The sequence below is a fragment of the Dryobates pubescens genome, chromosome 1 (assembly GCF_014839835.1).
Source record: "Dryobates pubescens isolate bDryPub1 chromosome 1, bDryPub1.pri, whole genome shotgun sequence".
Taxonomy (NCBI): domain Eukaryota; kingdom Metazoa; phylum Chordata; class Aves; order Piciformes; family Picidae; genus Dryobates; species Dryobates pubescens.
In genome coordinates, this window is record NC_071612.1 from 47,638,378 (window position 1) to 47,664,886 (window position 26,509).

General features: G+C 39.9%; 2 protein-coding genes across 7 annotated transcripts in view; one reads left to right on the forward strand and one right to left on the reverse strand.

Moving 5' to 3' along the window:
• Positions 1 to 13,901: 13,901 nt before the first annotated feature.
• On the reverse strand, positions 13,902 to 15,437 carry TIGD4 (tigger transposable element derived 4). Its single transcript, XM_009898263.2, has one exon. The coding sequence runs from the start codon at positions 15,435 to 15,437 to the stop codon at positions 13,902 to 13,904; it is 1,536 nt and encodes a 511-aa protein (XP_009896565.2).
• Positions 15,438 to 16,129: 692 nt separating this feature from the next.
• ARFIP1 (ADP ribosylation factor interacting protein 1) overlaps positions 16,130 to 26,509 on the forward strand; it is a 38,853-nt gene continuing 28,473 nt past the window's right edge. For 3 of the 6 annotated variants that reach the window (XM_054165230.1, XM_054165244.1, XM_054165236.1), the window contains exons 1-3: positions 16,130 to 16,364; positions 19,415 to 19,494; positions 23,569 to 23,670. In XM_054165230.1, the coding sequence (XP_054021205.1) occupies positions 19,417 to 19,494; positions 23,569 to 23,670 (180 nt within the window). In that variant the 5' untranslated portion in view covers positions 16,130 to 16,364; positions 19,415 to 19,416. The remainder of the gene's footprint in view (positions 16,365 to 19,414; positions 19,495 to 23,568; positions 23,671 to 26,509) is intronic. The other 3 variants (XM_054165254.1, XM_054165259.1, XM_054165250.1) reach the window with 3 other exon arrangements.

The window sequence follows — 26,509 nt, forward strand, 5'->3', positions numbered from 1 at the left end:
TTCGAATGACAAATCACTCTTTCTGTGAAGAACTTCTTCCTAACAGTATCACAGTATCACAGTATCACTAAGGTTGGAAACCTCCCCTGGTGCATCTTGAGACTGTGTCCTCTTGTTCTGGTGCTGGTTGCCTTGCTACAACCTCCCTTCAGGTAGTTGTAGACAGCAATAAGGTCTCCTCTGAGCCTCCTCTTCTCCAGGCTAAGCAACCCCAGCTCCCTCAGCCTCTCCTCATAGGGCTTGTGCTCTAAACCCCTCACCAGCTTTGTTGCCCTTCTCTGGACACGTTCCAGCAAGTCAACATCTTTCCTAAACTGAGGGGCCCAGAACTGGACACAGGACTCAAGGTGTGGCCTAATCAGTGCTGAGTACAGGGGCACAATGACTTCCTTGCTCCTACTGGCCACACTATTCCTGATCCAGGCCAGGATGCCATTGGCCCCCTTGGCCACCTGGGCACACTGCCGGCTCATGTTCAGCCTACTATCAACCAGTACCCCCAGGTCCCTTTCTGCCTGGCCGCTCCCCAGCCACTCTGACCCCAGCCTGTAGCACTGCATGAGGTTGCTGTGGACAAGCTGTAGAACCCGGCACTTAGATGACAGAAGTTCCAAGTATTAGTAACAGTGACCAATTGATATAGATACTTTGAGTTATAAAAGCCCCAAAATTGAGGCTACCCAGGCATCTCAAATGTGCTCAATGGCACCATAGCTTTGTCTAGTCCAGCAAAGGCAGTGTTTTCATGAGCATAGACTCAGCTCTTAAGGCGGTTACTACTGTCCAGCCTCAGATTTTCCCCAACTTTAGTCAGAAGTAGGTAAAGTAGTACTTTTTAACAGTATTTTTATCACTTCAATGATAAAAAATTTGTTTTCCCCATCTCTTTCCCAAGTTTGCTGCTCAGTCTTTCTTATATCACATGGGCTGCAAACATGCTCTCCTGGTTTATCTTGCTGTGCATATTTGACTATTTTGCCCCATTCTGCAGACTTAGTGCAGGTCATTCACCCTTAACATGAGCCTAGGTTGAAAGACTGGAAAGGAAAAGAGGAATTTTTTTGTTTGTATCTCTGATGCATTTTCATCTATTTCTAATGTACAAGGCTTATATCTTTCCCTCTTTTCCCTTACAATCCTTCTACATAGCTTGTAGAATTTCCCACTCAGATTCCCACCGACTATTTTTGACACGCATTCAGCTAACAACTCATCACTGCCCCTTGACAGCAAGATAACCACCCACTGGTGTGTACCAAATTAATGATTTCTAAGGCAAATTAAAGTTCATGAAATGTGACTGTGTCACGTTATATTTTAATGAAGACTTTTGGAGTGATAGAAATGCATCTGAGAAATGCATCTGAGGTAGAGCAATAGGAGCAAGGTATTTTCGAAGATGATGAATTGGACCGTCATGGAAGGGCAGTTACCTCGGTCCAGCCCCACCAGTGCTGCAATCATGCTCCCCTGAAGCACTCCCAACAGGCTTCCTTTTGCAAAAGATTCGTATCTTTGCTGTGGTTGTTGCCTTCAGCTGCAAGCTTCTCTTTTCACAGTAGAAATGTGGAAACCAAGAACTATAATGACAACCTTGCTGCAAACAAATTTGTGTATTTGGAAACCCAGGTGGCTTCAGGCACAGATTATTTTTGTAAGAGGTAGATTGTAACTGATTTCATATGGTTTACTGTATTTACTAGGATCCACAATGAACTTTAGCAAAAGGAAATATCTTTTCACAGGTGAGATAACTACATTTTGGGAGTGGTTTTGGTGTATGTTATCCAGCTGGAAAATGCCTATGGATGCTTTTGGTACTGTCTTTTGTAATATCAAAGGTATTTCTGACCACCTAGCTAGGCTATTTGCTAGTGTTCTTCCCTAATCAGAGAAGGGTTTTTGTCATGGAGGATGTCATCAGTGTGACATTGTCATAAACCCACAAATGTTTTGTAATGCTGCAGCCACACTCTTCTTGTTCCTTTTTTTTCACAGGAAAACTCTAATAACAACAACTAAACATTTGAGACTGATGAAGCAAGTTGTTTTTTTACTTACAGGACTTCCATTAGAAACTCCTCCTAGTGCAGCTAGTCTGCTGCAGATGTCAGCAGCTAATCTGCCTGCTCTGAAGTGCAGGCAAGGGCTAGCATCAGTTGAGCTTTGCTAGTCCCTTAATGACTTTTTTCTGCCTATGACATATGTTGGGAAAGTACAGATACAAGTTTCTCACGAGTCACTGTGAAAGAATGGGAATCTCACTGTGTCATAACACACTGCACCATAAAAAGGGAAAAAAAAAAAGTTCCCAAGGCAAAGGAGGGTGTGCAAAGCCCATAGGGATCTTCTCAAGCTACCTGCACACTGGCTATGATGCTGCTTCAGCAGGCTTCTGAGATAAGTAAGACGCGAGAATTAAGGCTACGTTCCACAGCATCCCTGTGTATAAGCTTCACATGCGTCTGGAACTACATCCATGGTTACACTTGTTTCAGAGCAAGCTGAGTGAGTTGCAGAGATAAAGCGCTCTCTCCAGTAAACTCTCTCAGTTCTGAATCATATGAAAAGACAAATCACATTTTATTTCAGCCACAGAGGTGCTCAAGAAAAGGGTTTATGCTTTTTTGAAACCCATGCCACAAAATTAGAACAATGTTTATAGCAATGAGATATTGCCCTTAACTGCATATCATAAAATAACACAAATGAGAATGACAATAAAAGCATAAAACTGCGTACCTGCCAGTTTTAAGTGTCTCTTTGCTTAACTGGGCTTGTAAATTTCTGCTTTCTTTTATTGTCTTTTTTCTTTATTTTCTTCCTCACACACAAAACAGGCTGTTAAATCATGGCTATAGTAATTTAGAGACTTCAGCAGGAACAGAAAGAAAACACAAAACGATACCTGGAAATAGTGCAGATGTTTGTATGCAGGTTTCCTTTAACAAAAAGAAAAATTGAATCAAAGAGATATTTCTAACATTAAAAAAAACCCAAAATCTCTCAAATAAAGAAGACTGCAGGGTCCAGCTAGAGCACCGGCAGACTTATGTTGAAGTGTAGCTGGACACTTCAGTTCTACTCATTTTTTGGGCAGCAGTACATGTATTATAAATTCTTCCCATTTCAAAAGCTTCTGAAGTTATTTGTAACTTGTGTAAAATGAAGGAAAAAAATAAAAAATGAAAGAAAAATATGATGCCTGTATTTTGCTTTGAAATATACTGTTTTCTAAGGGCTCAGCTTTACTTCAGGCAAAACCCACAGCTGAAAGCTGCACTTCTAAAAGGATGGTGTCTGGGCAGCAAAGTCATCTTGTTATTTGACAGCTAGAGAAATACAGCTCTACTATGTGACATAGGTAGTGCCTCCATCTACTATGTGACATAGGCAGTGCCTCCATCTAGCCTGGTGCACGGTTTGCCCACAAAATCCTTCACCCAGGCACGATCTTACAGGAATCCTCCCACTGAAATTGAGGTGAGACTCCATGAGCTCTGTCTTTGTTTCAATGCAGCTGGGATAACAATGGTTTGAACAGCCTAAAGTACAGCTTTGGGGTTTGTTCTTAGGGAAAACCTGTACTTAGCTCAGCACTACCAGCTTCATGTCCCCTTCAGCAGCTAAATAAGGGCTCGATCTTAACTTTGCAACTTCTGAGCTGTGGCCTTGCCCTTTTCTGCCCCCCAAATTGTCTGTTTTGACATGGAAAACCTAGATGGGTGGGCCAGTGGGGTCACTTTCCTGATCTTTTATGTATGAATAAATCAGGCTCTCACTTTGCTGAGCAGCTGAGCTAAAGGTTTGTCTCATTCTTTGAAAATAATTATGGAAACAGGGTTGCAGTATACCCCAAACTCATACTGTAAGTGCATATTTGGTCCAAGATAAAATAGTTTAAAGAACAAGTGGTTCACTGAGGAGCTGCAATTCTGTTGACAGGAGAGGGTAGGGTCCTCCTCCATTCCTCATCAGAAGTTTGGGAAGATGTTTGACCAGAATAGGACCCCGAAAGTAGAGGCATGTAATAAGCTAGGATGAACAAATTGCTTGAGATACCTCACAACAGGATGTGAGTGCTCAATTGCCTGTTCAGGGCAGGAGCTGACTTCATTCTCCAGGATCAGGAATAAAGCCTTTTAGTATGGAAATGACTGTGCAGGCACAGGAGGGAAGCAGACCTCACAGTACAGACAGATACAGGACTGACAATGAAACTGAAATGCTAAAAAAAGTATCTGTGCAATTTGGAAAAACACTTCAGAGAATGGAAATGCTCTGTAACTGCTCATGGAGAAGTGACAGTGCCTGAGTGTCTGGTGCAAGGATCAGAGCCTTGTCTGGTCACAGGCTTTCATGTGAGGCTCAGTTAATAGACGTGCAGTCAGCCACATAAATGGGAGAAAAAGCCATTAGCCAGTGAGGTATCTTCACATAAAATGTCAGTACTGCATGTCTTACACGAAGGCACCTACTCATTAGGTGTCACTTTCAAGTCAGTGTTAGCTTACGATCTGGCTCAAAAAAAAACCCCACAGCACTCTATAGAGGCTGAAGCATCTCTCTTAGAGAGATAATGCAAAGTGAGATTTATGAAGGAAAGGATTGAAAACCAAACATAAACGTGAAGTGGGTGTAATCACTGGTGAATTTAGTAAAATGAAGAGTAGAAAAACCAGGTACTTGAGGGAAAGTAAATTTGATTTATTTTTTTTTCCATGTCTTCTGTTTTTATTTGTAGGGTGCCTCAGCTGACTGTTTGAAGAGAATAAAATCTGACTGTAAGAAGAGAATAAAATCTCGAAAGCACAATTTTGGGTAATATGCAGCTATAAAAAAACACACCAGCACATCTGAACTGTAATGTGAGATTTTTCCAGACACACCTTAAGTATCTGAAGATAAACTTTGATGTCCTGCAATAATGTTGCTTAAATGTTGCTTGATGCTTTTTTAGGTTGTGGCAGCTCTCATTTGATCCTCCCATGTAAGTCCCTTTCTCTATTCTTAAATTAAAAGACTCTCTTATTTTTCCTTTGCATATTTTCACTGTAATTACAGAACTTTACAAATTGTTAATACAGAGTTCAGACTCTAAACAAACATTAAAGATGAGCTTTTTTAAAGCTACTCAAATAACTAAAATTGCAAATAGTACACTGTCAAGAGTATGGCTATCTGATCTGGGTCATCTTTAGTTTCCAGATACTTTGAAAAAGTATCGTTTCCTAGTTGGTCATTTAAATATCTTTAAAGGATCTAACCCAAGAGACCAATTTTATTCTAGTTTTATGAGCCACTCTAAAATCATGGAGGCAGCCTCCAGTCCTGTCTTAGTCCAGCTCTGCAGAAGTTGTACACATGTTTAAGTATGTAAATAGTCCCAGCAGAAGCAAAGAGATGGCATCCAGCTGAAAACCAGACAGATATTAAGAGAAAAAGTGTGTTAGTCTGTAAAGAGCTTGTATTTATTATGTGTATACAAACAAGAGGCTTACTTGTATGCACATGATAAATACACTAACTTGCCATCAGTCGCAGCCCAGGAAGGAATATGTTGAGTGGAGTTAAGGCAGAAATTTCCACTTCTCAGCACCATGTGTTTAACTTTCAGTTCAGTTTTTCTGTCTGTAGTACTACAAGAAAAAGAATCAAAATTTTTGCCTTATGTCTTTTCTGATAATTTATTTTTGTTTCTCTCTCTCTGCCTTTCATTCCTCTTAAGAAACTATGCTGAGTTATTACATGTGTGAAGTAACTGGTTTACTACACAGTTAAATAATTTCATGTGGTCATTCTCTTCATTGTGTCTGAATATACAGAATGGCTTCCTGTTTCAGTTGCAATACATAGTGAAACCGTAAGAATTTGATTAAATTGTATGAGTGCTGAGCTTACCAAAATGCCAGTTAGTGCAGCCTCATGAATTTGTATAAATTGTAGAAGCACTGAATTTGCTAAGATACAGGCAGCAGTCTATGTCCATGTCCTCTTTGTCCCGGTTGAGTCTGGTACGGGGAGAAATGTTTTCCAAACAGCTGGGTTATGTATGCTGTAGCTCATTTTCAGGTGGATCCATGTTTTGACCAATATCTGTGACATCAGTGCAAGTTGGCAAACCTTCATTAGATATATTTTTGGTTGCTGTAGAGTTCTGTGACAGTGAAATATACTTCACTATGAGCTAGCAGCCCAATTACATATCCTAGTAGCAGAATACAAACCAATATCCCTTAATTCCTATGTCTCCTTTTCTGTCTCTCCATGCCATAGTCACAGTCCTGCATAAGTGTAGATGCACCAAGCATGGTGTGAAGTAAGAAGTCCCTGGGTCTGACAGGCTGCTACATTTCCTATATGCTGCTCCCTGAAGATTGATCTACTCTCAGGAGGTACTATTTTTATACTTAGGTGTACCCTGTGTATGAGGTAATTAATATTAAAATCCTGTGAGAATGGCATTTGTCCAGTTACAGGCAGAACCATCAAATGAGGTCAGTGCTAATGGCTGGTAATAAAACCCACAATGGAAAGAATTGTAGATAGGATCCTACAGGAAGTAGAGGCTTCCTAGAAGTGGATGTTTAACTCCTCTCAATACTTTTTGGTTCTGAGTACTTAATCCAAAGATTTATGTCTTCTACCATGTCTTCAAGTGTCATTCCACACACAGCCTGAGTCTACAGTCCCCTTCAAAGTCAGCATGGGCAGATCTTTGCATGGTACAAAGTCTATTAATTGTAGCTCTACAGAGAGAAATGTGGAGTTCATTTGAGGTCCACAACTCATTCTTTTCCCGTTAGAGCTGGAAACACTTTTAGAGATGGCAAATATCTATACTCAAAATAAGCTAAAAGATGCCTGCCAAATATAGGCACTATATTTAAAGCCTGTAAATCAGGCAGGTGGACAGCACAGAACTATCCCAGGTTTCCAAACTGGGGGCCTGGATCAGATCAGGCAGGTGGCTGACAGGGAGTTTTGAATCTCTGAGGATCTGGAATGGCAGAAAGGAAGGAGAGTCCATGATGAATGATGAAAAGCAAATCAGTACCTGCATTTCTGCTTTTGGAAGATGTAATCTCACAAATATGCACTTTGCCTGAGGAGTCATCACTCTAGTAAGAGGCTGGCTCAACCCACCCAGGAGACAGAGCAGCAGTTACACTTCTCACAGGCTAGAGCGTAAGGGCTGTTTTCCATACGTTGCAAAATTTCCCCCTAATTCCTTCAGAATAACATGTTGGTGAACACCAGCGGAACTCCCCACAAAGAAGGCTGTTCAAAGTACTCCCTGTACAAGCCATGGGGTTCTCCCCTCTGTGAGATTAGGTGAGAGGATGAAGGAATCTGAAGGAAGTTTTCAATTCATAAAGCTCCCTAATCCCCATTCTAAATAATCCCTTAGGAAGCTTACATTAATGTAAATTTCATACAATCTCATCGTGCAGGATGCTATCTGCCATCCCAGTATTAGTCCTCAACAGATCAGCACTGAGAATGCAGGCATTTAAAAGAGGAATACAAGTTTGGAGTTTGACATGTGCATTAAGGCTGGGTGTAAATAATGGTGGAGGTATTGTTAGGGAATGATCAAATTCTTTTGATTTCATAAAGCTATTTAAACATGAATATTTAAGATTAAACTGCAAGGCAGTTTCTAACCATTCAAGCATTAAGACTGCCAAATACTCTCCTGTTAGCTCTAGTGGGCAATCTGCTGTCATTAAATTACATTTTGACAAATTTTAGAACTCTATGATTTTAGGCACGTTACTCAACATGAGCTGAGTAAAGGCCAGGTGAGACTGGAACATAAAAACCTGCAAGCTTCATTCAGTTTTACCTTTTGTAGTTCTGGTTTCTGCTGCCAACTTCTACACACTACAAGGGTATGAAGTACGACATTGCCAAATCGGTGAGAAATTATCAGATCTTAAATCTCTTTCAGTTCATAAGATGATTTCTTTAGCTTTTGGAAAAAAATGGGTTGGCAATGGGAAAGCTGTTAAGATGGGGCAAAAGACAGTCCTTTACAGTCATTCAGCAAGTGGGGCCGAGAGTCTGTAGCTGTCTGCCTGTATTTGTCTTTTTTGTCTTGCTGTTGCATGTCTACAGCATATGCCAGGCCGGCTCCTGCTTCTCTGCAGACACTCACCATATAATGCACTGAGTCTGACCATCCTCAGCTCTTGCAGGCAACTGAGCTCTTACAGGCAACTGTCTCTGACAGAATTTGAATTGTAATGTTTGTCTGTGCCATGTGTTGAACATACATACAATGCTCCTTGCCACTTGTTTTTTTTCAGAGCAGTAAAATTTATATTAATCAAGCCAGCTTCTCAAAAACAGTTCCCCAGCCTGTACTACAAGGTGTCTCTCAATAACTTCTGAAATACCATGCCAATTTCCAAGTTCATCTGACTCTTCCTGTAGCATCTAGACTCCACAGAAATGTTGCTCTTATACAAAAATGCTGTTTCAGCCTTGCCTGTCTCTAGGCAAATTTCTGTTTGCTTACTGAACTTAGACGAGCCCTGGGCAGTGCAGTGAGATACAGTTTACATAGATTGTGTTTTGTTAACTCTGGGGAAAAAAAAAAATCAACTCATGTCAATTAATTTTTAAGTGGAGCTGAATTATGGGCAGCAATTTCTTGCCATCCTAAACTCAGACAACTTGTGGTGTTATCTTTTGTATAAATTTGTGTGGCTAATTTGTGTATGGATGTGGACTTTCAGAGGACTCTCAATATTGGTTTTGAATAAAAACTCTGCTTTACCTGATGGACAAGCTCTCCTTGAGTTCCTGCAGGGAAATGGCAGTGGACTGGGGATTCACCACCCTCTTTTTTATAATTACCTGGTTTGCTCCATGATTTCAGACCATATGGGCTGGATACAAAAGCAAATAGGGCATAAATACCTGAAATATCACATGCAATTATTGAAACAGGAAAAGTCATAGTGAAAATCAACAATAAAAAAAGTAAATTCCAAGGAAAAAAACTTGTTAGAAACTAGCTGATGTTCAAGATGGCTTTCAATCTGATTTATTTTATGCAACATTATAATATGGGTAGCTATGCAAATCAATAAACCCAAACACTTTCTTTGCAGGTTTTGTTTGTGTTTTTGCAAGCTTAAAAAATGAACCAAATTCATGCTGGTGATCAGCAGTGCAAAAGAAAGGCTCAAACAAAGGAAAGACATTGAAGTGCTAAGAATAAAGAATGGGGGGAGGGGGATGCAAAGAAGTTCATTTAGGGAAAATAATATACCTGAAATTATTACATAATCTTTGTTCTAAGAGTATAATGAAAAAACACCAAGTGAAATAGAAAGTAAAAAAATGGTTGTCTTCAGAGAGAGTTAGATATTTGATTTTGGAGAAGAAAAACAGACATCTATCATGAAAAGGGGGGAAATTGTGTTTCAAATGTTGTTTAAACATTAGATGGGGCCAGTAAAAGAGGAGGGAAGAAAGAAAAGGGAATGGTTAGACAAAGATACTAAATTTCAAATGGAGAATCTCAAAAGTACAGATCAGAAAGGACCACTAGCAGAAGGTATAAATGACGTCACCTGAAAGAAGTGAAAGATTACATGTTTTATTACCAGTTCTCTCAGACATCCTGGGTGACTGCTGGAAAAACCACTGCTCACCCGCCTCTAAAAAAAAAAGAGAAGATGAAAAGAAATATGGACATACTACATGTTCTCAGCTAAATGAAGCAAGAATTTGGGAAGGCCACTAAATACAGCAATGGAGACATTAGGGCCTGAGATCATGAGCACGTGTACCAAGACAGTGATACTAGCTGATACATGAGAGGATTCAAAAATACCACCTGCAAAAGATAATATTAGAAATAGGGAGAGTAAGGAGAAAAGCAGCTTGCCAAAAGGTGGTGTCTGTACAATGCTGCTTTACCATTATAAATGAAATGTGCAAAAGCAAGCTATCAAACACAAATTTGTTATCTTTTCATCTGTCACAACAATTTTCCTATCACTAATGGATCTATTGACAGAATCTCACTGTCACTCATCACATCACAAAAATTAATTAGATTTGTTTGCTTACAATTTGACTGGACTTGGATTTTCAAGGAAGGAACCCCTAAAACAGGTATGTTAAAACATCTAGATGCAAGTACAGATTCCCTTGCTTAAGAACTCTTCTCTGGTGATAGCACCAATTCAGTTCCCAATAAGAACTTTGCAAAATCTTCCTTTGACAATAGCCTCTCAAAAAACAGGAGGCACCGTTTTTCATTAAAATTAAAGGAAGAAAATAGCATGAAATGCTATCACTGCATGATATCGCTCCCAGTCAGCACATAGAATCATAGAATGGTTTGGGTTGGAAGGGACCTCCAAAGGTCGTCTAGACCAATCCCCCCCCACAGTCAGCAGGGACATCCTCAAGTAGACAAGATTGCCCAAAGTGTTGTCAAGCCTGACCATGAATACCTCCAGAGATGTGGCCTCAGCTGCCTTCCTGGGCACCTTGTTCCAGCACTTCACCACCCTCATGGTAAAGAACTTGTTCCTAACATCCAATCTAAATCTACTCTTCTCTAATCTAAAACCATTGCCCCCTGTCCTATCACTACAGGCCACATGTTTTAGTTAAGTGTGAGTAGGATGATATTCACTCTGCCACTGCAATGAACACAACCACTAAAAAAAGTCTTGAAGCTATTTTACTAATATCTTAAAGTTATAATTTATTTTACATTTAGGAAAATATTCCAGTTAAAACTTAACATCACTAAAATGTCAGTGTGTTTCAGACTGTAATTCTCGAATTTACCTAATAATGAGAAACCATTTACTTATTTACTCCCTCAGTTACTTAGCTATCAAAATGTCACAGATCTCAGGCATACATGAAGTCACAGAATGGTGGGGGTTGGAAGGGGAGTTTGAAGATCATGGAGTTCAGCCTCTCTGCCACAGCAGGATCACCTAAAGCAGATCACACAGGAACATGTCCAGGCAGGCCTTGAAATTCTCCAGAGACAGAGACAAGCATGTAGGAATTCCTCTCCCATAAATCTCTGACTCCCCCCCTCTCTTGTTTTTGCCCAAGGGTGCAAAAGCTTGTTTATTTCCTTTTTCCATTAGAGGCGAGTAACCTTCCTTTGAAGAACAGTTTTAAAAGGATATGTATTTTCATAGATCTGAAAGGTATCCAGCACTACACAGAGCAGTAACACCCACACAAAAAGAACAGAAACACTTCATTTAGTAATTTAAGAATATTTATTAAAATTTGCAAATGCAACGTCTTTTGAAAAGCATAATTAATTTTACATATTGCTTGTCTCTAGAATGATTCTGAGGACTCTTTTGATTATATCAAACATACTTTCAAAATACATTTTTCTGTTTTGGCCTTGTTTGGAAGTCAGCTCTATTTTTAAAACTTCGTATTTTCAGTTCTCACTTCTAGAAGTCATTTTGGGTTACTCAAAGCAACCTGGCTGACTTGGCATCCGAGCACATAATTATTATCTAAGCATAGCAAAGAGTGGAAAAGTATACAGAAAAAAAAGCATATAGTTGTTCAGCCTAATATTTGAAGTATTAAAGCAAATGACAGCCGTAATAGCCTGCCTTCTGCAGAAAAGGTTCTTCTTTATAAACATAGTGCAATCTAAAGCAATAGTCTTCCCCTCCCTCCAAAAGATACCACCTCAGACACCCTACAGTTTACCTAGACAATGTAAACAAATCTCTAGCTCAAACTGTGTACACAGGCTGAAAAGGCTAACATTTACATAGCGTACCACATCCTTTTTCACTGCTAGCATTTTGGATCTCAGGAGTCTGCATCTCCCTGTAAACAAACACATGAAATGGCAACAAGCTTCCTTCAGAATGGATTTCATGTTCTCTATCTGACTGTAAATACAACCAAGTGAAAAGCAATATTTGGGCTCCTAAAGAATCCTGAAAGCTATAGAGCTAGAATATAAAGTGTCTGACCTAAAAAAAAAACCAGTTTCAGTGACTGCATTTTAGCTTGGTTTCTCAGAATGAACTAGGAGACTGGGAAAAGTCATATTCACTAAAGTTACAGGATTTCAATGGGTTATATGTTTGGGTTTTTTTACAGCAAGTTCCACAATTCTCCTTCCAAGTACAGGCCAAATTCATAAATCCATCCTGCTGTTTTCACAAGGGAGTATGACAGTATGCAGAACCGAGTAATTTGCTTCCTTAACAGCTAATGACATCATTTCCTATCTCCTGGTTTTGTAAGCCTTATCTTGCAAATATTACACATCTAGATTGAACCCTTGCTTAACCAGGATTTGCCACTTGCGCAAGTCTTTCTCACTCAGCTGCAACAATTTCACACTCAGAATTCTTTAGAAGGCAACAGGAAATCTCTTTACCTGGAGGTCTCCACACGGAGTCGAATCTTAAACAATATATGCATCTACTATATGGATGACAGAAACGTTATCCTAAACTTGCCTTTGGTAGGAGAAGCTCTTGCAAACAAAAAAATTGATTTAAAGTCAAAAGATCACCATAGGAAAATGATCTGCAGGGCTTTGTGGCATTTATATGAACCTCAAACAAGCTTAGCAAAGACTTCACTTCTCCAACAATTTGTTCTATTTTCTGAAATGCTTTCACAAATGGATAAACTGTCCTCCAAAATGTAAGACTCAAATAAGCAAGAGATTGTTGCTCATGGTTTAATCATAGGCACCATAATAGATTGTTTATTACACAGGTTTCCTAAAGGGCTTCCACCAAATAATTTTAATTAGAAAAATGCCTATCTCTAACTTTCAGAAAAATAAAAATGGATAAGTACAGAAACAGGGTTTGAAAAAAGTCACAAGCAGCCTGTCTCGCATACATTGAGAGTTTGGACTCTCACACGATTTCAATGCTTGACATGCATCGTTGAAGATGAGTAAATGTACTGTGATTTACTCAGCTTCACACAGCATTCATGCAACCCACAGCTCTGTTAGTAGTACTTACAAGAATAAACCACACTGGTGCACTGAATCCTACAGCAAAGCCTTCAAGTTACAGTCAATAATAAGTTCAGTAAGCTTTTGAGTGCAGTTACTATGTAAGATTTTTCTCTGTATTTACTATAGTAACACATGGAGTTGCACAAAAGGACCTACATCAAATCCAAATACCAAAAAGGCTAAAAGAGAGAGAAAGACCTTCCTTTTTGACCTCTTCAGAGAAGGTTTGTCTTTTGACTCCCTGATAAATGGTTATGCCATTTGTGTGTAGTCACATGTGAGGAGTTTTTAACAAAAAAAATACACCCAAAGCTGCTAACTTTCTGTTGTTCATCATTTGCTGCAAGAATAAACTATGGCCAGAATTCTTGAACAAGGCAAAACCAAATGTAATCAAAAATTAAAACCCCCTTAGTTGTCAGAACTTAAGCATGTAATCACTGTTACATGCTTTTTTTTTTTTTTAAGTATCAAAAGCACCAACCTGATAAATATATCCTGGTTCACCCTCAGTAATGCCACAGACATCAGTGAAATTATTAATGTGAAGCCGTGCTAATGTCTTGAAGAAAGAATTCCAAGGGGGCATCAGTTCATGAGTGCACCTAACTGCTCAAGGAATTGTTCTTGCTTTCAATGCACTTACTACAGTTATCATTTTAAAGATTCAACTAATTTTCTGTCTCCACCCCAAAGTCTGTGTTCTTTCCTCCTGATTTCATGGGAAACTGCAGTTCACAGCCTTTTTTCTTAATTTCAAATTCCCTTATATCTAGGCATCTGAGAACATTGCAGCAACACTCATTAAACTGCCTGGTTTTGTTTACTTACACAAATAATTTATTTATTTTTTTCCCCAGGTACAAGCTTTCACACTTTGCTAAAATATCTATTTACATGCTACATTTTCAATAAAGTTCTCCAGGTCAGATAGGGAATCATGAAGAGAATCATTTGCGTCTTGACTTCTGAGAAACTTTCTAAGAGTATCTAAAGCACTCAAAGCCTCATTTTTTGATGGTGAAGGCTGTTCAGCAACTTGAAATTGAGCATCTTCATCCTCTTCTTCATCACCCACAAATATCTCAGCATTATCCACTACGCTTTCTTTGATGCACATTGTTTCATTATTTGCTGGCATTTTGCAAGTTATCAAGTCGTCATCTAAAGCTGTGTATTCTTCAAAAGATAAACCTTCTGGAAACTCCACTCCAGCTGCCTGTGCATGTGCAATCAAATCAAAATCGCTTTCAGTCTCTGTGTCATTACCATTTGTGTTGGTTTCTAATTTGAATCCTGCTTCACCATAGCTTTTTACAATAGTCTCTGGTGTTATTTTCCTCCAGCACAGGTTCAGCATCTCAATTGCATCAAGAAGAGTCAGCATAAACTCTTTATTACCTTTTACACAGTCAATGAATCTCTTGATAAGACAGTGCCTGTATTTAACCTTCAGACTTCTGATGACCCCTTGTTTTGTAGCTATGCATGAAGAGTCTGAAGGAGAGAACACTAATTCAACAGACTTCAGGTTCTTCACTGCTGTGTGTGCAGAGAAAGAATCAACAAAAATAACTACTTGTCGATGCTGTGCTTGAAATCTGTCATCGAGTTTACGCATCCACTGTTCAAATACTTCTGAAGTCATCAATGCTGTATCATTTGCTTCATAGTCTACAGGTAGTGACTTCACATCTTTGAGAAACTGTGAACTTTTGATCTTTCCTATGACAAGCAAAGGAAGTTTCTCAGAGCCATCCATATTGGTACCCGTCACTACAGTTATTCTCTCTTTGCTTAGGTTACCTACAGAACAAGTTTCCCCTTTAAATGCAAACGTGTTATGTGGTAACATCTGATACAACAATCCAGTCTCCTGTATACAAAACACACTTTTTGGCTGATAATCATTTTCATAATATGGAAGAACATTTTGGTACCAAAGATTTGGAGCATCCACTGTAGCAGTAGGAGCTGTTTCTACAAGCTGAGCTCTGAAAACTAAACCATACCTTGACTTGAAACGATCGAGCCAGCCATTACTGCATTTAAAATCACTGTGTCCAAGCTTCTGGGCAAAATCATTAGCCTTGAGGCGCAACATGGGACCGTTTACTGGCACATTCAAGCACTGAGCAATTCTGTACCACTTCACTAATGCCTCCTCCAGGTCGGTATAAAAAGCAGTCCTTAATCTTTTTCTCTTAGGATCAAACCGTAAAGATTCAAAGGCTTCCAAAACTTTTTCTTTATTCTTCATAATTGAAGACAAAGAATTCCTCTTTATGCCATACTTGGCTGCGATATCTGCCTTTTTCTTGCCACTCTCCACAGCACTTATGATGTCAATTTTTTCCTGTATGGATATGCTTTTTTTCCTCCTCACTACGGGTTCAGAGAGATGACTCCCCGACGATTCTGCCATGCTAGAGCGCCCACTTTCAGGCGCACGCGTCCAGCCCCGGGCGGGCGCGCTGCTGCTCTGGCGCGTTCGGCTCCGGGCGCCTTCGACGAGGCCCGTTTTGAAGCGCCGCTCACTGATCTCACACTCATGGCACTTGGCAGAGGCTAAAATAGCCTCCTGCTTCCAGCTAGCACACACGCCAGCGTCACGAAGCTTCAGTCTGCGGGCCGCTCAGTGTGGGAGCAGGCGCCTCAGCCCCGGGAACAGGCTCCTCAGCCAGGGGCCGCCGCCTGCGCGGTGCCGCAGGCCCAGCAGAGCGCCTCAGTCCTGACGGGGAGCGCCTGCCCGCACACACGCTGAGGGCTGTTTGCCGACGCCGTCACTGCAGTGACCAGCATAGCCACTGCAGTGACCACTGAACCCCTAGGCTCCCCTGAGAGGAACCAGCGGAGAGGGGTGAGAAGCCCCATGCCACCACTTCCCAGCCTTTGGGCGCCCCCGAGGGCACCCGCCAGGCGGCAGTGAAATACAAGCAACGGCAATGCGCGGGTAGGACAGGGCAGGGCAGAGCAGCGCAGAGCAAGGCAAGGCAGGGCAGGGCAGGGCAAGGCAGGACAAGGCAGGCGGCGCTGCCGGCGGGTGAGGAGCGGCAGCCCCAGCTCTGGTTGCTATGGCTACAGCTCGGCGGGGCAGCGACCATAGACACGCCCGCTACAGTCTAGAGAGGCCGTTGCCCGCCGCGCCTCCCTGCCGAGGCCGTCGTCAGCTGCTTTTCCGGCCAAGCGCTTCCGGCTCCTGGTGGTACCGGAGAAGGAAGAAAATAAAGCTGGAGAAGGGGCAGCGGCACCACCCCGTCCGGCTTCCTCCCTCACCCCCTTCCTCTCTCCGTCCCGTCCTCCCTTCCCCCTCGGCACGACGCCCCCGGGGCCGCTGCAGCGCCGCCGGCAGGTGAGGGCCGGGGTGAGGCCGAGGGGGGCCGTTGGGCCCTGGGGTCGGGTCTGATCGGGCCCGCCCCAGTCCAGCTTGGCGCGGGGGTCCCTGCAGCGGGGCCAGGAGGGCCCCACCTCACCTCCCGCCCCGCCCCATCATACGTGTCGGACTGTGAAAGCGGCCTCCGCTTCCCCGGCAGCCCGTGGGTGCGGGAAGTGGGTGGCTAGGCCTTGTCACGGCCTTAGGACAGCTCTCAAACCCTTGCCGGTTCCACCAGGGGTCTGCCCCCGCCGTCCAGCGTGCAGTGGGCGAGTGATACTGCCGGAAGGGTCGGGAGTGCGGTACGGCTGGGGTTATCCTATCTCCTGGCTTCTCTGCGGGGTTCATGGCAGTGTTCGTACCCCTGGGGAGTTGTGGGCAACCGGAGAGAGCGAGCGGGGTGTAAGGGGTTTCGAGAGAGAGAAGGGGAAATCAGTTTGTTGGTGAAGGAAGAAAACTTTAGATGCTACACGAATCTCATGCCCCTGGGAGTTACTCCACACCCTGACAATCGCTGTTTTAAGTGTTCCAATTTGTATTTTGCAGCTGGCTTTCTGTTCTCAAAACATGGAAACACTTTGGTGTTGTGTGACAAGCAGGTGTTGCACGTGATACTTACAAACTAGAAGCAGTTCGTATGTTGATTGTAGTAGATTTTTGTTCAATCATTTTTAACTGAAGCCCCCTTGCAGCCTTTTATCTTGCAATCTGAGTAGTTTCAGTTTCTAAAAGGTGCATTTTTATGCTTGATGATGGTGGTAACAAGAAGCCTGTTAGTGGCACTAATTTGCAATTAGTGGCTTTGTTATCAAAGTGTTGATTCTCTAGAAAAGGTAATGGAAGCATTCTTTTGTGGGGCTGAGGTAGGATGTCATTTGATCACTGCAACTGCAAAACCAAACAACTGTCTGAATCATGTAGAAGTTGACTTACATATAGAACCATAGAATTGTTTTGGTTGGAAAAGACAATCAAGTCCAGTTATATATGTACACACCATTAAAATGTAAGGAATAGATAATACAGGAGAACAGTAGATTGGGGGAAAAAAAAAAAAAGGAAGCTGAGGCATTCATTATCTTGCTCACCTGTTTTCTTCTCTTTTGGTAGAAGTTGAAACCATAATGGGAGCCCATGCTTTGGTTAATCTGGAGACTCACAGAGCATTAAAGTGCGCTGTTTTATTTATGTCAGGCAGAACTTACAATGACTAGGGTTAAAATTTTATGTGGGTTTAATGTGGTGGGAAAGTTTCTCAGTATCCTCTGTTCGACTCTGGTGCACGGTTTGTGTGGATTTGTAGAATTACAAGTCCAGAGGGGCAGGAATGAATGAGGGCAGGGTTTTGGGCTCAAATGGGTATCAGAATATGGATCAAGCATGGGGGTTTTCCCATGTAGAACATCATACAAAAAATTTAGTGGGGAGAAGGTTGTAAAACAAATGCTGAATTAATTTGGATTTTAATTATTTGGCTATATGCAGTGCCTTCTACATGGGTTTGTGAGATTGTTCATGCCTCTGGATAAGGTTGTTAAGAGTTCCTGAGGCTATCAAGAAAATATTTTTGCTGCCTTTTTTTTTTTCCCCCCACTCAATAGTTTTAAGCAGCATTACCATGGTATGTGAGTTTGTGTATGAGGTACAAGCATAACTCCAGGATCATTAATATGATCAAACTGAGGTTCAGATTGTCTTACTCGAGACTGCACTACAAGATGAATTTAGCTTTTTTTCTTATTTAACCAGCAGTGCCCATAAATTGAGCTTACTCTTGTAGTCTATAATTAAAATACATGATCTACTGGGAAATAAGCTATTAAGCATGAAGGTTGTTTTCAGACATGAGCAGAATTTGGACAGGACTGTGTGGGAAAGCAGCACTTTTACTCTATGGTCTTTCATATTCAAAAGAACTCTAGAAAACTGAAAAAGACATATAAAGGAGTTGTGCTTCTTTCTTAGCTACTTCAAAAGGAATTTTGCATTGGTTAGTGAAAATTCTGACTTCATTCAGTGACATCCCTGAATAAATTGTTTTTCTAAAAACAAACTCTTACTTCACACATTTGGTTTTCCAAAGTAAAGTAATAGGTTATCCAGTGTAAAATGAGCTGGGTAATTCTGTGTCTCAGCCTTTCTGTCTTTATTTTATTTCCTTTGCCATGTGAGCTGCTTACCTTATTATTTGCTTTAACTTAAATGTTTTGTAACTTAGGAAATTGAAATACAATATAAATAGTGATCTCTATAATTTTTCTTACTCTGGTATGTGGTTGAAAAGGTAATAAAATGGTGAAAAACTTAATGAGATGAAGTCATGTGATGATGCTCAGCACTGTCAGACTGTTTAATTTTTGATGATTGGTTGTCTCCTCCTCTCACAGATGAGTGAATTGCAGTATCACCTGTAGTTGCCAGCCATTTGAAATCAAATTTAGGTCTTTTTCTTATTTAAGCTATTTTAAGTATGTAACTTATCTTTCAGGATCACTCTACTCACCAAATTTGATTTCTTCTGCATGTGCTCAGTGTTACTGACTTGGTTTGCAGGATTTTTTTGTTTGTTGGGTTTTTTGTAAATAAAATGAAAGGGATTCTGTTTCTAGTTAGATACAACAGACTGAACAGCTCACTAGGTTTCAGTGGTGGATTAGCAATATAAACTTACACCATTTGTATAAATGAATGTTTTAACAAATTTCTGATCTTTGCAGTGGTAGATAGAGTCAGTGCATTATTGCAGGCAACAGTAAATAACAGCTGAGGAACGTTGCCTTACTGAGTTTTACGTAGCAATCAGCTCCCTTTGCAGGGAAGGTTGCTTTGTCTTCTGCTAGACGGCATTCCTACTCTTGGTTAGATTTTGGAGAGCTAAAGACCTGGTTGTCATCAGAAGGGGGAGGTAGGGTTTTTTACTTTATTAGAACTTGTAAAAAAAATGTTTTCTGAAAGCCTACTTCAGTTTCTTTAAGTGCAAATTCCAGCTCCTTTCCCATCAATTCATGCCAAACCTATTTTATTTTCAGGTATGTCAGAACACAGCAGTGAATCCACAGTACTTGATGGATCTCATCCAGCTGCAGAAGAGGTCCAGTCTGACTCTGAGGTGATTGGGTGATAGCTATATTAATGAAAAATCAACCAATCCCAGCAACAGTTTCAGACTGCCAGAAATTCTGATATACATAGCACAATGAATTTAGTATGGGGATATGAGTTCATACACAATATCCTGAATGAGTGGAGTTGGGTTTGAGGCACTACTAAGAGCAACCCAGTTAATTCATAACAAAGCATTATTTTAACCAGTAGTGTATCAGTGTGATACGAAATTTGTTTTGTAAGTTGAGTAGATTTAGATGTGGTAAAATCTGGCAGGGGGGAAGTGTGAATGCTACAGAAAGGGTTGGTATTTAAAAGGCAGGAATCTTTGTGTAACTTCACTGTAACAGGACATTCTATCTGCCAATGGAGTGGTGAATCTTTTTTTATCTTGGGAGCAGATATAGCTTGTACATTCTTTGTGGAGAAGTCTGTGAATTTTAAAAATTCTGAATAAATTTCTGATGTCCTCAAAATAATGTAGCCAGTCAAATATGTTTGACACAATTTGGCAATCATACTCACTGTTGTAGTAGAAATATTGTAGGATTTATTGGGTTAGTTGTCTCTTAGATCAGTAAGTTTGCCATGATTGCATGAGGCTGCAGGAATATGCAGCCAGAGGTGAAGAGAAATGGCAGCTGGTTTTGTCAGTAGCCTGCAGTTAGAGTAAGTATTTTGACATCCTGCACTACTCAAGTAAGTTGATGCTGTGACTGAGAGCAATCCTTCATTCTCAGTAGTTTCTTGCTGCATTATTAGCCCTCTGTTTCATAGGTACAATTGTTGGAGCTGTGTGATGAATTGTTTTGGAAAGCTAATTTGAGTGGAAAAATTACCTATCCCTTTCTTGAGCAGAGGTCACCTTCTTTTAATCTGCAGTGTTTCCACAGTCTTGTGTGCTGTACAAATACATTGTTCTGGCCTAGGGACGAGTTTGGGGAATAGGGGAGGCTGATGAGGGGAAGAGTTGGAGTGAAGGGCAGAAAAAAAAAAGGGAAGAACTTGTTCTTGGCAGCAGTGCTAGTTTACTGTTGACTAAAATGCAGCTGGTGATTTCTTGTTATGGCTGAGCCAAATTAGCAGTTTATCCCACTTCCCTTTTTCAGTTGCTCACTTCATGTATTTTGTACTTGTCTGACTGCATTGCAAACTGATTCAGTTCACTGAAACTGGAAAATTAACCTGGTGAAAAGGTCTGTTACCAGGCCAGTGAGTTGAGTGTTTGCTGTGCAGTCAGGTGAGTGGCTGGGAGGTGGGACACTGTGGCTCACAGTAGGAACTGAAAAAGCAGGGTGGTGGAAACATCCAGCTTTCAGCGATGGTAAATGGTGGTTTATTGCAGATATAACATGAAACAAGTTAGCAAGTTGTGTTTTGCCTTCTCTGAACTTGATACATAGGTTTGACTTAAGTAAGGAATTCTTAAACTGTGAATTTCTTCTAGATTGTCCTGGGCTTGAAAAACTGTCCAGAGAGGCTGATGAATTTTTGTTTTCAAATATGTATTTACTAGAGACATGTATGTGTAAATGTGTACATCTGAATAAATGCATATGCTTATATCCTTGTACTGTATTAGCAATATTATTGGAGATTCTAGATAGAAAGCACCCAAGCTGAGTATTTGTTTTGCCTTTAACTAAATTTGGGGAAGTAGTTTTGTTTGTGATCCCTGTCAAGTGAAGCATATTCCCCCATGGAACAGGACTTCCCTGATTTATGACAATTTGAAGAAAGAACGGAAATAGCTATGGTAGCCTATGCTAATATTTCAGCATTATGCTGGTAACTGTGACAGGACAAGCATTTTGAAAAATACCTTAACTGTGTCAAATTCACTTCCCAAGAGTCTTGTAGTTTAATCAGATGTGAGATTTAGAACAAGCTTAAGAAACTTGAGCTATTAGAGAGATTTCCTGAATTAAAATCTAATATGGGAGGCACCTAGAACATTTGATCTTTTGGTGCTGAATAGCAGCTCTGTGAGGAATTGCAAGTTGGACTCCATGATCCTTGTGGTTTCCTTACAATTCAAGATACTCTCTATTTCTACATTCTGTTGTTTTAAAAGTATTCATAAATCAAACAAACCTTTTGGTTTGCTTCAGTATTTTCATTTGCTTGAAGTCTGAGTTTTGAGTTTGTTCTGTTGTATGAAAAATGACCACCCCCGCAAAAAGCTGTGGGTAGTCAGTACTATACTGGAGCTTGGGCGATGTGACTATATGGCATGTGACTATGCCCCTCCAGTGCTGAAAGGATGCTAAATGAGAGGGATTGGTGGGGTAAGTTAGTGTGTTATAAAGTAACATTTTCTTAAATTTACAGCACTTTGTGCTGTAAATTATTTAAAATCTGTTCTCTGTATTTAGAGTTTGTTCAAAATCTGTACCAAAATCTTTAGCTTCTCATTTCAGTGAAATGTTTCTTAAAGCACCATTTTGAAAGAGTAGCTTTTAACTCAGTGTTGCTGAGTTGTAGAAAAGGTTTTGGTCCTCAAAAGTAGAAAATACATCACTTTGGATGTTACTTTATTGGTATGCAACCCCTGGATTGTAATTGATATGCATGGTTCTTAAGTGTGGCTTGTTCTTGGCCTTTTTCTTTGTTTTCTCTGTATGGGTAAAAGGCAGAATTTACTCAGAACTTGATGGATTTCCATAGAGGTGAAGTCTCAGTAGTTTATAGTCTGTGGAAGAAGTTGTGGCAACATAGCTTTGACGGTCATCAGGAGTTAGAGGAGTGTGATTATTGGAGCCCACAGGTAGTGACATAATTAGGAGAAAGATTGGAAGGCCTCAAAGCTTATGAAGGAAATCAGGGTTACTATTGTAACTACTCTAGGTGATCCTGCTCTGGCAGGGGGGTTGGACTAGATGATCTTTAAAGGTCCCTTCCAACCCCTAACATTCTGTGATTCTGTGGTAAGTGGGTAATGCATTTGCAATGGGGTGTGACAGAAGATGTTGCCAATTAAGAAGGATGCAGGCAATCCTAAATAAGTACCAGTAAAATCTCTGTGTTACGAGGATACCCTTTAAAAGCTACATGTGTGATTGAAGAAGCTGATGGTGCTTAGACTGGGCCTCTTCTTGGGCCTTTGAAAAGAGTTGATCCAGTTTGATTTAGGAGCTTTAGGGGAAGAAAAGCATCTACTCGCAAGTACCTGTTGATGGGGTACCATGCCTTGCATAGATAAGTGCCTGGGCTGATTTGAAGACTTAAGACAACTTTTTCATAAGTAACTAAACAAACACTGCTTTGGTTGTATGTTGATTTTTCCGCTGTTTAGACTTTTTGTTGACGGATGAAGCTGTCTCAGCAGAGTTGTCAGAGGGCTATCATTTTGATGACTCTTAGTTTTGGGTAGTACTAGAGAGCCATTCCCTCTTCAAGTGCTTGTGACTGGTGTGCATTGCTTACAGGAATGCCTCTTCCAGGTCATTCATGAAAGCAGTCATTTCCCAGCTGCATTTTGAAACTGTCTTGGATTATTGAATTGATGCTTTTAAGTTCTTGTTTCTGCATTTGACTTTGCATTTTCTGCTGTGAATGAAATGAGAGTTGCATACCAGCAGTTTAGCCAGAAGGTGGCACTATATTGCGATAAAGTAAGAAGCGGTTTTAAAGTTTGGAGTTGTTACTACCTAGAAGTTGTATACTTCATATCAGTAGCTAGTACATTTTAATTTTTTTAAAGCCAGGCTCACCTTTTTAATATAGTTTGATATGTATGAACTTATTCTAAGGGTCAAGCATGTGTAGAAAATACTTTGCTGGCCCCATGCCTCATTAATGTCTGACCCCTTCCCACCCCCCCATATCAATGGGTTAAATTTTAGTTTTCTTTTGGATCTTGACGCTTTAAGTTACTTTTGTCTGAGCTGTACTAACATGTTAATGTGGTTTATATATATGATTAAATAAATGTATACAGACCTAGCATATCAGGTATTACCAATAGGAGTTTGAAATAAAATCAACAGTTATGAAACCTATATATCAAAATATTTTCATGTGGGTCACTCATTGAAAGTTTAAGACAAATGCTAACCTGTTTCTTCTTATATTATAGGAAGGTGCAATGGCTCAAGAATCTCCCAAAAATTCTGCAGCAGAAATTCCTGTGACTAGCAATGGACAGCTGGAAGATTCTCACGAGCACAGCTTTAACAGGGTAAGGATTTTCTTGATGTTTAACAAGGTAACGATATCAGAAATGCTGAAGTTACAATGTGATGCCTACCAGGCTTCACTTGACATAATTTTCTAGAACTTCAATGGAAAAACTTCTTTGAAGCTCAAAAATGGTTAAAGTTGACATAACATAATGTGATTGCACATTGCAGTAACCTTTTTTGTATAAAAGGCATTTTAGTAGTGGCAACTATTTCTGTAAAGAATTGGGTGCGCTGTAATGCATAATCAAGTGTATATGCTTCTACACTCTTGTCTCTGATCCTGGGGGATATTGATTTCTTTTTTTAAATCTAGCAGTTTTATTCATAAAGCACAACAACAACCACTTTTAAAATATGAGACTTAACAGGTCGTGTGATTTCAGGCTACCAAATCCTGAAATTTTTACGAAGAATTATCAAATTGTTTGTGGAAAGCTAAGGGATAAAAAGTTCAGAGACCAAGATAGCTGAAAATAAATTGTCATGTCCTACTTTGAACGGGAGAAAAGTAACTTTTCTTGTGTTGGAACTTAAAAATTGCTACTGTATTGCTGTATGCTACATAGGTGAGATGTGTCAGAATCCATCTTAATTGGTGCATGTTAAAAAAAGTTGTACTTCCATAATCTGTGTGCCATTTTGAAGTCTTTCCCTTAACCTTGCTACGTTTTACTATTGGTTCTTCTTGTATTTGTCTGTCCAGCAGAGGGTGCTGTGGTATAGTTTATTGAATTTGGGGCTGGTTTTATTTTACTTCTCATCTGAGGTTGACTAAACTGAAGCAGATGCTGCACATTGCAATAACTACTTTGTTTGAAAGAGATACTAGTAGTGGCAAACTTTCTGAATGTTGAAGAGTGCAAACTGTTGGGTGCTCTGTAATCCACAATCAAGTCTGTAAGTTTCTAATTACTGATTCTAAGCATTGAGGGTACTGATTTTTTTTAATCCAACCATTTTATAAATAAAACAGGAAATCGAGCATTTAAATATATATTAAAATTATAATTTGAAACATTTATTTATTTTATTATAAATACATAAAGTTGTTATAAATTAAAATGCTATTTGAGTACTTAGAAGTATGTATTTAAAAATACTAAGACATAAAATACATGATGAGAACATCATCTGACACCATTTGATTGTGATTGCAGGCTAGTTGTTGAATGGTGAGCATGGCTGTATAAAAAAAGTGTATAACTTCCTGAGGCAGAAACACATCCGTATTAGAGCTCTCACTAACAAAATACTGCCTTTATTACTGGGACTTTTTTTCTATTTCTGCTGAATGGGCCATGATTTTTGTATCAGTAGCGCTGCAGTGAGGGAGGATTTAGGGTTCTTAAGATTTGTCATTCCACTAAGATCTACCAGTAAGACAATGTAAAAATTAAGGTGGCATTTAATGACATCAACTTAAAACTAAATTTTGCTGAAGATGTATCTGTTTAAGGGGCAAAACAGGAATTAACCTTGAAGTGGTAATGAGTTTTAGTTCACGTGGAAGTAGAAAACCAGATTTACTATTTTTAAGCCTGATGACCTCGATCCTGCTGTGACTTGACTACTAAGCTATCTTTTCCTTAAATAATTGCTTCTTCAGTGTAGCACATCTAAAACTTATAAATTAGTTACAATAAAAGAAACTTGTGCTGTTGTTGACTGGGTCAGAATCCTTGTACAGTATAGAAAGGAGAAATACCAAGGTAATTTTTATCTGTGGACTCATAAGATCTGACGTACATGTTTTCTGGCATGGTAATTATTGTGCTGGCCTGGAGTCAACTATATTTTGAAACTTACAAAAATGGGTCAAATATTTGATGGAATTGCAGAAAAGTAATACAGTGCAAGCACAGATTATTGTGCTGCTGTAACTTTTTTTTTTCATTTTTTATTCTGATGTCAATGAAGATGAAGTGCATTTAAATTTTTTTTCTTTTTTGAACTGTCTTGTACAAGTTAACACCTGCATGTGTTACCTAAACAGACTATGTTATAATCAAGACTTCTTATAAACAAAACAAAGAAAACAAACTCCTTGGAATTAACATCTAGGTCTGTTCACTAATGCGTTAGTCTTAAATTCTGAGGTTTAGCTTCTATTCATCTTGTTTTGTGTTTTTTGCTTAATGCTGTGCTTTCCCTTCTTTTCCCTTGCCAGGTAATTTTTTGTTTTATCCTAAAGCAACATGCGTTGCACCACAAAATTTCGGTGCCAGGTTTTCAGGGGTCTTTACTGACTTATGATAATGACAAGGCAAGTACTGATTTTTAGGAGGCTGCTTCAAAAAGGGACAAGAAATCATTGCCACTTTAAGTTGTACTGCTATCACAGTGCTCTATGAGAGTAGGTGACCACAGCAGAGTTTAGAGCTCTCAAACTGTAACATACTGATTTCAATTACACCTTCTTGGAAAGGTGTAATTTTGTTTTCTTCTTATAATCACGGAGCCGTTCATCTAGGTGATATACAATTCAGATGTAAACAATGGAACATAATTTATCCTGGGGTTTTGTGTGTGTGTGTGGTTTGGGGGCTTTTGTCTTCTACAGCTGTTTTGGAGTAAACACTTGAGCAGCTTTGATAATAAGTTTTGATAGACTAAGAGGTAGTTGTATAACCTTTTCTTCAGGACTCTTTAATTGCAAAACTAAACTTTCCTCTGGACTCACTTTCTATTTAACACCTCACCATATCACTGAGCTGCCCAGGCACGAAAATGCATATTTATTTTCCAGCAAATGCAGTGTTTGTGCATAGCCAAGCATGGGAAGTTTTTTATTTTGCAAGGCAATGCATTGCAAATGTATTTACCTGGAAACAAGAA

What these genes read in the sequence shown, in the direction of transcription:
- TIGD4 (XM_009898263.2), bottom strand. Translation starts at nt 15,437, where the DNA reads ATGGCAGAATCGTCGGGGAGTCATCTCTCTGAACCCGTAGTGAGGAGG.